The sequence below is a fragment of the Ciconia boyciana genome, chromosome 3 (genome assembly GCF_034638445.1).
Source record: "Ciconia boyciana chromosome 3, ASM3463844v1, whole genome shotgun sequence".
NCBI lineage: Eukaryota > Metazoa > Chordata > Aves > Ciconiiformes > Ciconiidae > Ciconia > Ciconia boyciana.
The window spans coordinates 58,671,412-58,684,007 of NC_132936.1; the positions used below are offsets into that span (position 1 = coordinate 58,671,412).

The window sequence follows — 12,596 nt, forward strand, 5'->3', positions numbered from 1 at the left end:
TGGTCCTTCCAACAGTTTCTGCCTTAAGCTAGACCAGTGGAAGTGTGGTACCCAGCTCAGTAAGGACGAGTGTTTCCGTCTGCCCTTCCAGCCATCCATGCTGCAGATATTTTGAGATCAGGCAGCTCTGAAGAAATAGGTAAAACTTGACCCTGACTTGGCACAAAGAAGGGATCTGGTGAAGAGCTGCAACACCCTAGAAAACCCTGTAAAAACCAAAAACTCCCTTTAGCCCCCAGAAGAACGATGATTTTGCCACCTAACTACTGCTCGCTGCACAGACTCGCACTCAGAACATGCTCATTGCTGAGGGCTCCCTCCTGCTGCTGAGGTCATCTGTTTCATCTGATGATGGCCTGCAGAAAATGCAGGGTATCATTTAATGTTGTTATGAGTATCTTTATTTGCCTGAGAACACATACTTCCCGCTGGTGTATTCCCCATATATACTCTCCATATGGCTCAGTGATCTCAGTGCCTTTTCAATAATTCAGGCTGTGTGCTCTGGCTATGTCATCTCGGGAAAGAAGCCCAATGCAGTATCAAAGAGCTGCGCGTCCTATAGGAAGGAGGAGGAGGTACATGGTATGGGCTTTCCCGTGTTTGCCGTATCTTTCGTGTAAGCTTGATTTTCAGGCGTATTTGCATCGGAAAGGTCCAGTCCCTCAGACAAAGGTCAAATGTTCTTCAGTGGGAACTCTCCCTGAAAGCAGACTGCAGAATCAAACTTTCCTGCATGAAAAATGGCATCTTTCCTCACTGAAATATTCAATATACAGAAGCACGATATTTTTGCCCTTTGCAATATAATGCAACTTAAGACGCGCTGCCTCTGATATGAGGCCAAAAAAGAGGATTGCTTTAGTTTATTCCCAGGTTTTTAAGCTCGCAATGTTTCCCGTGAAGAAATTAAGTCAAAAGAGAGGACTGCAAGTAAAGACAACGCTTGATGAACAACGCCTTGCCACTGGCACGACCCCGAGATTTAGGCGGGCCCTTGCTCTGACTCCCACGGGATGCTCCGCGGGGGCTTACATGCGGTCCCGCAGACCGAGGGCCCCCGTAGCCCCCCGGCCGCCGCCCCCTCCGCCCCCTCCGCCCCCCCGCCCCCCCCTTCCGTAGGACAACCACCATCTTGTTCCGCGCAGCCCCGCACAAGCGGCCGCGGCGCGGCTCTGCGCAACGCCCCCCTGCCGCGGAGATCCGCGGTCCGGCCGCAGACCCCCCCCCCCCCTGCGGCGGGACGGGCCCGGCGCTGCGCGGGGGAGAGCGGAGCACGGCCGCGTGTGCGCTGCCTCCGCGCCCGCCTCTCCCCGGTCCCCCGCGAGGGCGGCTCCCCCGCGGCGTTTTCGGCGGCCGGTCCTCCGCGGCGGAGGGCAGGTGCCGCTGCGCGCCTGGGCGGGTGCGCGCGTGTGCGGGTGCGCGCCTGTGTGCGTGTGCGTGTGTGTGTGTGCGTGTGTGCAAGGCGGGGCCGCGCAGCAGGCAGCCCCGCGCCGGCTGGTGCCATCTGGGAGCCGGGGCGTGGAGCGGAGGAGGGCGCAGGAGGGGGACGAGCATCCTCAAGGCCGAGGCTCCGTTTGTCTTTCCGGGCTCCTCGCCGGCGAGCGGGAGGCTCTTCGGCGCCGGTACCGGCGAAGTACCTGCGGATCGGCTTGCCTCCTCCTCGCTGCTTTTTTTTTTTGGTTTGGTGGTGTTTTGTTTTTTTTTTTTCCCCCCACCCTCCCTCAAATCCGGAGAGACGCTTCTGAAGCGGGGCGAGAGCTGATCTTACGTAAATGGTGCTGCTCCGGGGAGGGCAGCCCCCCTGCCAGCCCCGGGCCGGGGGAGCGTCCCCGGGCGCCGCTCGCCCTGCCTAGCGGCCGGGCCCCTCGCTGCCGCTGCAGCCCGGCCTGAGATCCGCACCGGCACCGGCAGCGGCACCGGCAGCGGCAGCGGCGGGGGCGGGGGCGGGCGGCGAGCGGCAGCCGGCAGCCCGCAGCCCTCAGCCCGCAGCCCCGTCCCCGGCGGGTTTCGGCGCCTCCGCGGAGCGGCTGCGGGGATGCTGCGGCGCGTCGGACCCCGCGGCGGGGCGGGCGCTATGTCAGCGAGATAACGCGCCTCCGCCGGCAGCCCGGGGCAGTCTCGGTGCCAGCCCCCCCCGGACCTGGCTGCCTGCGAGCCGCTCGCTTCTCGGCGGCCGGACTGGCAGCGGCGGCGGGGCCGGGGCGCGGCGGGGCGAGGCCCGGCGGGGCGGGGGAGCGGCGGCCGGCCGTGCCGGGGCAGCCCGCCTGCGGGGGGCAAGCGGCCGGGAGGCTGAGGAGCGCAGGCGGCAGAGGCGGGGAGGAGGAGTGCAGCGCCATGACTCATTTGCAGGCAGGTCTCTCCCCGGAGACTCTGGAGAAAGCCCGGCTGGAGCTGAACGAGAACCCCGACACCTTGCACCAGGACATCCAGGAGGTGCGGGACATGGTGATCACCCGGCCGGACATCGGCTTCCTCCGCACCGACGATGCCTTCATCCTGCGGTTCCTGCGGGCCAGGAAGTTTCAGCACTTCGAGGCTTTTCGCCTCCTGGCCCAGTACTTTGAATATCGCCAGCAGAACCTGGACATGTTCAAGAGCTTCAAGGCCACAGACCCGGGCATCAAGCAGGCGCTGAAGGACGGCTTCCCGGGCGGGCTGGCCAACCTGGACCACTACGGCAGGAAGATCCTCGTCCTTTTTGCTGCCAACTGGGACCAGAGCAGGTAAATGCAGAGCCACCTGCCCGCCTTAACCCCTTCTTTCCCCGGGCGATGCGTGGGAAAAGCTGTGCCAGACCAGGGAGAGGATGGGTGGGCAGCAGGGCCACACCGGGCTCTGCCCACAGGGGGCTGGGCAGCAGCCTGGAAGGCAGAGGGAGAAGAGGAAGAAGAAATGTATTTTGTGGGTGGCTTAGGGCCTTTTCAACCTTCTCATCCTTTAGGCTCTGAATTTTGGGAGGGACAGAGGAACTGCTCGGGTGCTCTTCTCAACTGGCTGATAAGAGGTTTACACCCTTCTGCCTCCCCTTAGCCAAAGTGAGCTGGCACGGTAGATGATGTGCTTATCCCCCTGACAAAGGCTGGTTGCGATCTCTATGCTGGTCTTTCTGCTTCAGCACACACAGAGCTGCTCAGGTGCCATAGGAGAAAGTGGGAGATGCTGTGTGTAAAACAGGAGTATCCATCATGGCTTTTGAGCTGAAAAGTTTCCCTGTGCAGGAAGCTGAGGCTCCAAATCCTTTCCCTCTGCTAAAGAAAGCTTTTCCTGAGCCACCTGGAAATGCCAGGATGGAAGTTACAGTGACCACTTCTTTTTCCCACTCATGCTGCTCCAAGTGTGAATTCCCTGCACAGTAAGATCCAAGCACACAAAGCTTTGGTAGTGAATTGAAGGAGGCTAGTGCAGTCCCCAGAACAATTTCTGATCCTTTTTGGAACTACTCTAGCCTGAAGATGACTTAGCAGGCTGACCCAAGAGATGTCTCCCACCAAGGCCCTTTCTTTTAGCAATTGGCTTGATGCTATGTGACACTATTTGGTTATTCTAAATACCTCATTGGGTGTCATGCCCAGTTTCTCCTGCAGTCTAAAATTACAGTCACCAAAATTTCTTGATTTCCCATACATGTAAATGAACGCATCCATTAAGAGTGAATTCTCTAAAGCCTACTCCTGTGAGCACTGCATGGCTTCCCTAGGCTCCCAAACTGAGAGCAGTTTTAGCATCTGACGCACTTTTTAGTGAGAAAACTTAAAATCTTGCTAGTTGCCTTCACATGAACCCAAACTGTCTTTCATGCAGTCGACACAGGCTGGGCACAGGCAGTGCTGAGTGCTCAGTGTTGAGTGCTCAGTGCTCAGTGCAGATATCCCAAGCTCAGCTATTTTGAAGCATAGGGAAGACACAAACAGCTAGCAACGTGGATAGAAAGGACAAAATTTGGGGGATCAACATGCTTAAGCTTGCCCTTTACGTCTTTGTGTAGCTGTCCTCTTGCAGGCTCTGTCGATAGCCATTGCAGGGAGTGATCCCATAGCTCCCTGCACCAGTCAGTGTTACAGCTAGGGACAGGTCTCTGCCGGGCGGGCCACTGGCCCACCATGGCATTCCTCCTCTCTACACAGGGTGGCCACGTCCACACTGCCTACGGGGAGAGTTTCCTGGCCCTTGCTAACCCATGAATCATGCCCAGGGACTGGGAGAAAGCTGTCTGGCACAAATCAAAACTGCCCACGACCATGCTAACAACTGCAAAGTGTGGATGAACATTTGCAGAGCTGGGGCCAGCGTCCTTTCCCTGCTTCGGTTTTCTGGCAGATGGAGCCAAAGAAGCTGAGTTAGGAATCAGTGCTGATGAGGCTAAGGACTCTCTGAGTGGGCTTCATTTCGCACACAAGCACCTTCCTTATTTCCCACATGAGGATCAGGTCAACTTTTTATTTTAAAAACAACTCCACAAACTCTTAAAAATCCCCAAAGGAAGAATTAGCAAAGAAATGGATGTTTAGACCTTTTATTAAGTCATATGTCTACTATGAAGAAGTTCCCTTGTTACAGGTAACGTGGCCTACTGTCTACCATTATTTCTCATTAATGAAAAAAAACCCCAAAGCTTTGTGTGACAGTTTTGAGATCATCAGTTCCTAGTCAAGAGAACACCAAGAATCCCAGTTCAGGGATAAAGTAGCATTTTAAAAAATAATTTTCATGTGAATAGGTTTATTTTCTTCTTAATTTTGGATGTGCTGATATTTAAACTATATGAGATCAGCTGACACAACAGTAAATTTATTGTGATCTTTATCATGAAGTCCATTGGTTCATTGGTTCATTTATGATATAATAGGGGAGTGACTGGGGTACACAGGGGTACCTGATGGCCATGTTTGCAGTTGGGTCCCTATTGCTCTTCAGCACTGCCCACCCACAGTACGCCTCTCCTCCAGAGCGAAGGATTTGTTTTCAGATAGACCACTCAGACAAAGGGGAGAGAGCTGAAGCCCAGCTGCGGGGAGTGGCTTGCTCCAAGGCACATGACAAGTCAGTGACAGATCTGGGAATGGAACTAGGTCACTTTCTTTTCTAATTAATTTAGTGTCTTCCATTATCTGATGTTTAGCAACTGAACCTGGGGACCATTGTGTATGGAACTTACACTGGAACCGCTATGCAATATGTCTCAAGCTTATGCCTTAACTGACTTGAGATCTTACAGTATGTAAACCAGTGCTCCTCTTAAGCAACGTTGTGAGGATTGCTTTTTGAAGTCTGTCTTGTTAGGACTGCTTCGTATGCTTCATAAACTAAGTTAATAGAGCACAGCAAGCCTCCAATTTTATCATGTCTGTATGACTTATTATGGCCAGCATGTAACAATTAGAAATAAAAAGTTCCAATTTGTTATTTAAATGAATAGCAGACATACTATAGATGATTTATATAGTACCGGCAGTCTATGATTTACATAGTTCCAATTAGAAAGAAAAGTGTGGGAGGCAAAAAGTTCCTATGGTAAAACAAGCCAGTGTACTAGATGTTAAATCATTAAATTAAAGCAGGGCCTGAAAACTGTACCAGATGTCCTACCATCTGAACAACTAAATCAGACATGTATTTAAAACAAACAAACAAAAAAAGGGAAAGGTGAAGGATAATGCATTGAGTAGCCCAGCAGCTTTTCAATGGGACCCTGCCTAACTCTCCGTCCTGCCTCTACTATGGGGAAAGTGAAGACGGGTGGCATTCCTGCCAGGAGGCTGGATAGCACTCAGGGAGGGATCAGCCTTCCCTATTAGCTTCCAGATTGTTGATTCATAGCTACATTTGGCTTGTAGGTGTGTATGTGCATTTGAAGACTCCTTTTTCTTAATGTGTACAGCTGGTGAAGTTTTTTTCAGTTAATGATACAATTACCTTCAGCTCTCAGCGGCAAGGGATCTGTTGCCATGCATGTTCTTCTACATGCTTCATGGCACCTGTACACAAATTCCCTAGGAAAATAATCCATTTTGATGCTATTTATTTGAAATCTTTCCCTGCGTTAATGATCTCAGAACCTTTCCTAGAAAGTGCAGTAGAAAAGTGCAGCAGCAAAGTGCAGTAATGCCTAGTTCCTGTCTGTGTCACAGTGACCCAGTCAGCTCACACCATCCTCAGTGAATATGGAAATCCACTGCACTCCTTACTGTTAGCTCTGCTGTAAATCATCTGATGCAACAGCAGAGCAAAGACGGAGTCCACTGGTTTGCTTTCAAAACTATGCTTTCATGTGTGGAAGTGCTGGAAACTTTTCTTTTCCTCCTGTTAAATGAAAATTTCAATTCTGTAGCTATTAGAAGGCTGGTCTGCTCCTCAGATCACTGTTAACCACAGGCGAGTTGGCAGGGTATTTTTCAAGCTCTGATGGAGACAGTGTGACAAAATAAATAGAAATGCTAACAGTAATAACATATTAACAGTAACAAAATACCTGGTTAATAGAGTCAATTTTTGTTTGGAAATAATATTTTTCAAATAATAATTATTAACTAGTGCAAACACTGTCATTTTTTCTACAGTTTCTCCTGCTGACTGATGCTGTCTTATTGTTTCCTAGCTTTCCCCCAGGTATCTGTATCTGCCTATTATCTCTCGTATTTAGACTGTGAGTGTTTTGGCTAGGGATCTTTTTGATCAATGCTAATGTAAAATTTAGATCAGCTGAATCTTCCTCTGTGGCTGTGACTGTTAGACAGTGGGCTAACATAAGGAGTAATGAATGGTATTAAATCTGAATCTAAAAGCTAATCTGGTAAAATATGTAAAGCAGTTTCTATTTTTCTATGCATTTTTGTAACACTGGTGGTGCTTTTTGTTTTTAGAATAAGGGCCCCCAGGGCATGCTGCCACTATTTAAGCAGAAGAGCTGTAAGAGAAGTTTCAATTCATCATCTTTTCAGCATTCAAATCTGTACCCAGACTGGCAAACCAAGGAGATCTGAGGCATCGTTTCTAGCTACTCCTTTGTGTATCGAGGGCTATTGTTTCACTGAAATTCTAAAAATATTAAGCCAGAGCAGTAAGTTAGAAATGGGATGATGGCTCGGAGACTTGACCAGCTTTCTCTTTTAAACCACAGTGGCACAAGAGCTCATTTGACAGAAAACTTTACTTGTTCAAATGGTGATGAGCTTAAAATACAGATTGTGTGTTCCTTACATGTTTGGGACCTTCAGGAGACACATGGCTTAAATTCAAGCAAAGAAGATTTACCATTTATCTCTTCTAGTTAACAGTTTGCATCCTGGGAGGCAGACTCATGCGACTCAGTTTTAATTCTCAAAATAACTTGAAATTTCTTGATATCGGGGGAAGATGATGAATAGCAATAGAGACAGTAGGGCAACTCTGACGAATCAGATTATCTGTTATTCAGTGCAAATGTGAATCGACCGGAACCAGAATCTGGCTAAACAGATGATATGGTGGATGCCACCCATCATCAAGAACATAAAATATTGAAAACAGCTGACACAGCTGGATTTGACATGAGACATCTCTACCCTGCATTCTCCCTGTCTCTTTCTATTGGCCTGGTGGAAATCACAGTGGCCTCTGGGAGTAAAGAGACCACATAACCAAGAGGTAAAGGTGAAAGATCATAGTGAAGTACTACCAAGAGTTGATAGCAGTGTCTGCCAGACTGTTTTCCCCAGAAATCCTTGGAAATGCTTTGAATCTGTTCATGTCCCATAGAAAATTCGCAAAGAACTTTTCTTTTCTGTAAAGGGGAAATTGCCGCCACTGTTAAATTACAAAAGAGCAGGGTGCTCAGTTAATTGTTTGAGCTGTTCTGTTCTTGACAAATCAAGACTTCAGTGAGGCATTACCCTAGAAAGCTCTGTCACTGTAGTGGTAGAAATGGTAGCCATCCTGAAGCATTTGAAAGAATCACTGTCAGTGTGGCTATTAACTTGTCAAGCCTTCCCAGGCTCATTGCTTTAAAGTCAACCTGAATGAAAAATTTCAAGAGGTAGCAGAGTGTGTCTGCACACTAGTCCCCACCTCATTTGCACTCAAGCTGGGACTCATATAGAAAAGGAACAGTAAGAGTGCATTATATATGTGATGACATATTTCCAGCATAACAACTGGGCTAAGAAAGTTGTCTAAGCTCTCCATTGAATTAAGCATGGTTCTATAAATAGAGGGCATTAAATACATTTAAATTAACCGTGAGTTCTCGATTATCCTAGCAATTAGTAATACCTTGCTAGCTACAATATGTCCCATAAGAGTCTGCTTAAACAAGTGAATGCAACTGAATTTAGCCATAAATAAATCAGGATTTATTTCTGCAGAGCCTAACTCCATGCTGCTACAGCTACTGCAGCAAATCAGGCCCAGCACACCCTACGTGCCTGACAGCACTGGAGCAGTCATTGTAAAACTGGGGCCAGGGCAAAATGAGCGGCTTGCTGTCCCCTAAATACACACTGTTACTTAACACAGATTGGTAAAAATAAAACAATACCATCTTCCCCTCAGACTGAACACCACGGTCTCTTAAAATTAAAGGCTAATATGTTGATTTTTTCTTTTCTTTTTCTTTCTTTAAAGTAGAAAGGCAGTCAAAGACATCTTGGACTGAATTTATTTCACACTCACTAGCTTATCCGGTTTTTCTCACTTTTGATTGGTAATATTTCTGTATCTATATGGAAAGTAATTTCAGCGTGGAATAAAAGTTTCAGCAACACAATCCAAAGTAATTTTTCCCACCTTCTTTTTACATAGGATTTTAATTTCCCTAAAGTCCAGCCAAGGATGGAGCGTATGTTATGGCAGAGCCTGTGCATCCTGATGCCGATGTGAACAGTAGTAGCAGTGAGGTGAAATGTTGGACAACATGGGGCTGGAGTGGATTAAAGATGAGTCTTCATGCAAATAACTCTGTGCTGTGTGAAAGCTTCAGTATAGTTTGTTTAATTATGTTTGATTTGCTTGCGCTGTTCAGCTGATACTTTCAGTACTCAGCTTGCCATTCGCAGCACCTAAGATTTCACCTATCACACCAGGTTTACTTTTCTGTCTTGCCTCAGCATGTGTCTGAGTAAAAGCTGCTTTAAATATCCTCTAATGGATTTGTCTTTCTTGTCTGGTTTTCTGCACTGTATTTAAGTAAGGTATCAAAACCAAGAGAAGAGGTCCATTACAGAATGAAGGATAGCTCCTATCTTCAACTAATTGCCCTGAAGGGTATTTGAGGTGGGAAGCTTGGTTGTTAGTGACACGTCCCTATATACTCCTGATGTGGCTTTTTAGACTTAAAGAGTACTTCAGATACTTTCCTCTGGCAGAAAATGTTCTTGCTTGCTTTTAGCTAGACCTGTGTTCTTCAAGACTTGTTTTCACTGAGAGGATAACCTTTTGTCTTTTTCAGTGGGTAAACATACAATATCATCATTGCTGTTGTGGACTGTATTTCTTACATGAAGCAAACCTGCACTAGGAGTTACGGTGACGGTGACTATGCCATAGATTTGTGGAGGCCCAGCCCTGCAACCACTGGTTACTCTCTGTGGTGGCTGAAATCCTGGTCTCATTGATGCCTGACCGTTTTCCCATTGACTTTAATGAATTCGGAACATAATTAGGTGTATTTGTGTTTACATGTATACATCTATATATTTATCACTTAGATCTTAGAGTGATAGTGATAGAGAGCCAGTCTTAGAGACCTGATTGGCCTCATAAACAAAGAATCTTTATGTCTAATGCACCAGATTTCTAGCAGTCTTGTGCCAGCAGGGAGCCGTTAATCCAAGGCATATGATGTCTTCTTGAACTGCCTAGGGAGGACATTAGAGACGTACATCAGGAGCTTGGGACCCATCTTCTTGGACTGGATGTAGGGTGCTTGCAGCAGCCTTCTGCTTCGTGGAGCTCTTCTGGGGAATGAGATCCTCTGAATGGGGCAGCATAAATGTGAAGTGAGGTTGAGGCTAATTTTAGGATTTTAATATTTCTAATGTCTGTTTCTTGTATGACCTCTGATAGATGATCTTCCTCAGACTGAGGCATTAGCTGCTCTCCCAGTGTCTCACCTGATGTAATTTCCTTCCCAGTGCAACGTTTCCCCTGGGAAGGCCTGTTACAGAGTGTATCTCCATCTAATTTCATGAAGCGATAAAAAAAATAGTATTTCTGAGACGTCCACCACCTTGTGGAGGTAACCAAGGGTTTGAAGGCAACTGGCCACACTCTGAGCCCAGCCCTGACCCTGAACATGACTCTGTAAGCCTTGTTCCCTCAGGCTAAGCATGTGTTTTAATCCCGATGCTGGCAGTTGTACAAAATGCATGTTGTACAGGCATTTTTAGTTCCCATGTTGATTAGGTGCCCTCCACTGTCCGTGCACCAGTGTTGTATTGGATGGGTAGACTGGTCTGTAGATACGCTAGGCAAACTAAGACCTTTTTAGTGCCAGTAAAACTGTCTATAGTCTTCATGCTGCCAAACACTCCCTACGCATCCCATTATACATGCGCAAACTCGTTTGGGAAAGAGCGGATGGATGATTTCATTTTTCCTCAGGTCGCTCTTTGCACTGCGGCACTGGGTATGTGTGTGTGTGTTTGCTTATTCAGAGGCCTCAGCAGCGACAGTGGCATTTTCCCCACGCATCCAGCAGTTGGGCTTGGGGGAGCTGCTCTGCCTGGGGAGGGGGGCAGCGTCAGCCGTGCAGCGCCTGAGGCGTTGGCTCTGCCACGCCAGTCCCTGTGCCCCCGGGCAGGCTTGCTCAGGGCAGGCAGGGTGCACCAGGTTTGCTTCACTGTGCCTACTGCAAGGTCCTGGCCTAACAGTTCTTTGATGATCAAACTGCGCTAACAATTTTAAGGATCCAGGTTTTGAATGTGTTCCTTCAAAATAGGTTTTAAGGCATGTCCTTTTTTTCCCCCATGGACAAAATTCCATTTACAGAAATGGTCTTTTTTTTTTTTCTGCCAAAAAGAAATAGAGAATTTTAGCGTTTTGAGGATTTCCATAGGGAAATTACAGAGAAGAATTTTTCTTGTGCAGTTTCCTCTACCAGTTGAAAAAACCTGAACAAAAAAGAGAGAGCATGCCAAATGTCCTGTAAACCTTAGATCTCAGAAAAGTAAAGCCTTAGAAAAAAATTAAATCTCAGAAAAATGAAAAGGAGAGGAGGGAACATGAAAACTTTTATCCCAGTCAACCAAACGAAATTCAAAACAAAATAAGGGTCTCCAAAATTAAGAGAAGAATCGTGTAAAACAATGCTTCCCCTAATGTTTTTTGGGGAAAACACACTTTCTCTTGTTCACTTGTGTTAGGCTGACACTAAGAGAGTCCTTTTCTAGTCCCTTTCCTAGGAATGCATAGTTGGGAAGTTCACTGAGTTTTAGTTGGCTATAAAAAAAGATGGAAGGATGCGAGAAATCAGCTAGAGCAGATTAATTTCATTTGTATTATTTCCTTTTGCAGATACTTTCAAAATGTAGTTATGTACACAACAGTGCACTCGTATTAAGGCAAGTAGAATTTAGTATAATTTAATGTAATTTCTAATAGGCACACATGCTCTTTGCTACATATGCAGTATGGTGAAGATTTCTCTGGGGACTCATCATTTGAGAACGTCTATGTTTGATGCCATCATGGGAGATTTTTAAAGGACCATATTTAAAAATATCTGCACAAACACTGAAGATTTAACTCTTTCTTTTGTTCCTGGAATATTTGCTTATCTGATACTTCTCTGGTTTAGCTTTCTAATACCACATCTGATACTGTGGTGCGGACTGGCAAATGTACATCTTTTTCAGTAACTATTTATCTTACTTTTAAAAAAGATTTTTAGATATAAAACATAGTTAGCCTGGAAAAAAAACCAAACTTGAACTACTACTTTCATATCTCTTAAAAAACCCCAGATAATTCAGGTGTTTTGCCCTTTTTTAAAAAACTTAATAGGCTAAACTGCAAGTTGATTAATAACTCTATTATATGGCAGTCTAAAGATTATATTGCTGTATATATTTAAGCTATTCAGCTGCTGTATTAGGTGCTTTAGCTTCAAAAAAGAAAGATTATACTCAACAGGGCTTGGCAATATGGAATTATATCTTCTTTTACAAGATCATTGATCTAAGAAAAGATAATGTGCATATATGTAAAACACATAATTGCATATTGCAGGTGGCATCTTTGTAACCTCAATTTAACAGAAAATTCTAGGACCAATGAATACCACATTCCAGACTTACTACTGAAACCACATAGTTTGGGTATACAAAGTACTGAGAAGGCAGTTAAGTAACTCTTACAAGATTGCTATTGCTCTTAACCAGAAACACCTCAAAGCCCTAGTGTGTGTTACTTTCTGCTTTCAAGACCCTTGAGTAATGAGCTCTGAGTAATACCCTTTATAGATTTAAGAGAAAACATTACCCAGAGAGAGGGACAAGGGGAGCATGTGGAAATCCCTTTTTCTGATTTTTTTGTAGAAGCTGTTATTTCAATCCCTTGGAAAAATACAGGAGGGAACTTTGGCTCTAGGCTTCTGGCGTTAGACTCAGGTATCATTATGA

At 46.4% G+C, this 12,596-nt stretch overlaps 1 protein-coding gene across 1 annotated transcript in view; it reads left to right on the forward strand.

The window, feature by feature from the left end:
- The first annotated feature begins 2,337 nt into the window (after positions 1 to 2,337).
- The window catches only part of CLVS2 (clavesin 2), a 51,292-nt gene continuing 41,033 nt past the window's right edge, over positions 2,338 to 12,596 (forward strand). The window contains exon 1 of the mRNA XM_072857898.1: positions 2,338 to 2,726. Coding sequence (XP_072713999.1) covers positions 2,338 to 2,726 — 389 coding nt within the window. The remainder of the gene's footprint in view (positions 2,727 to 12,596) is intronic.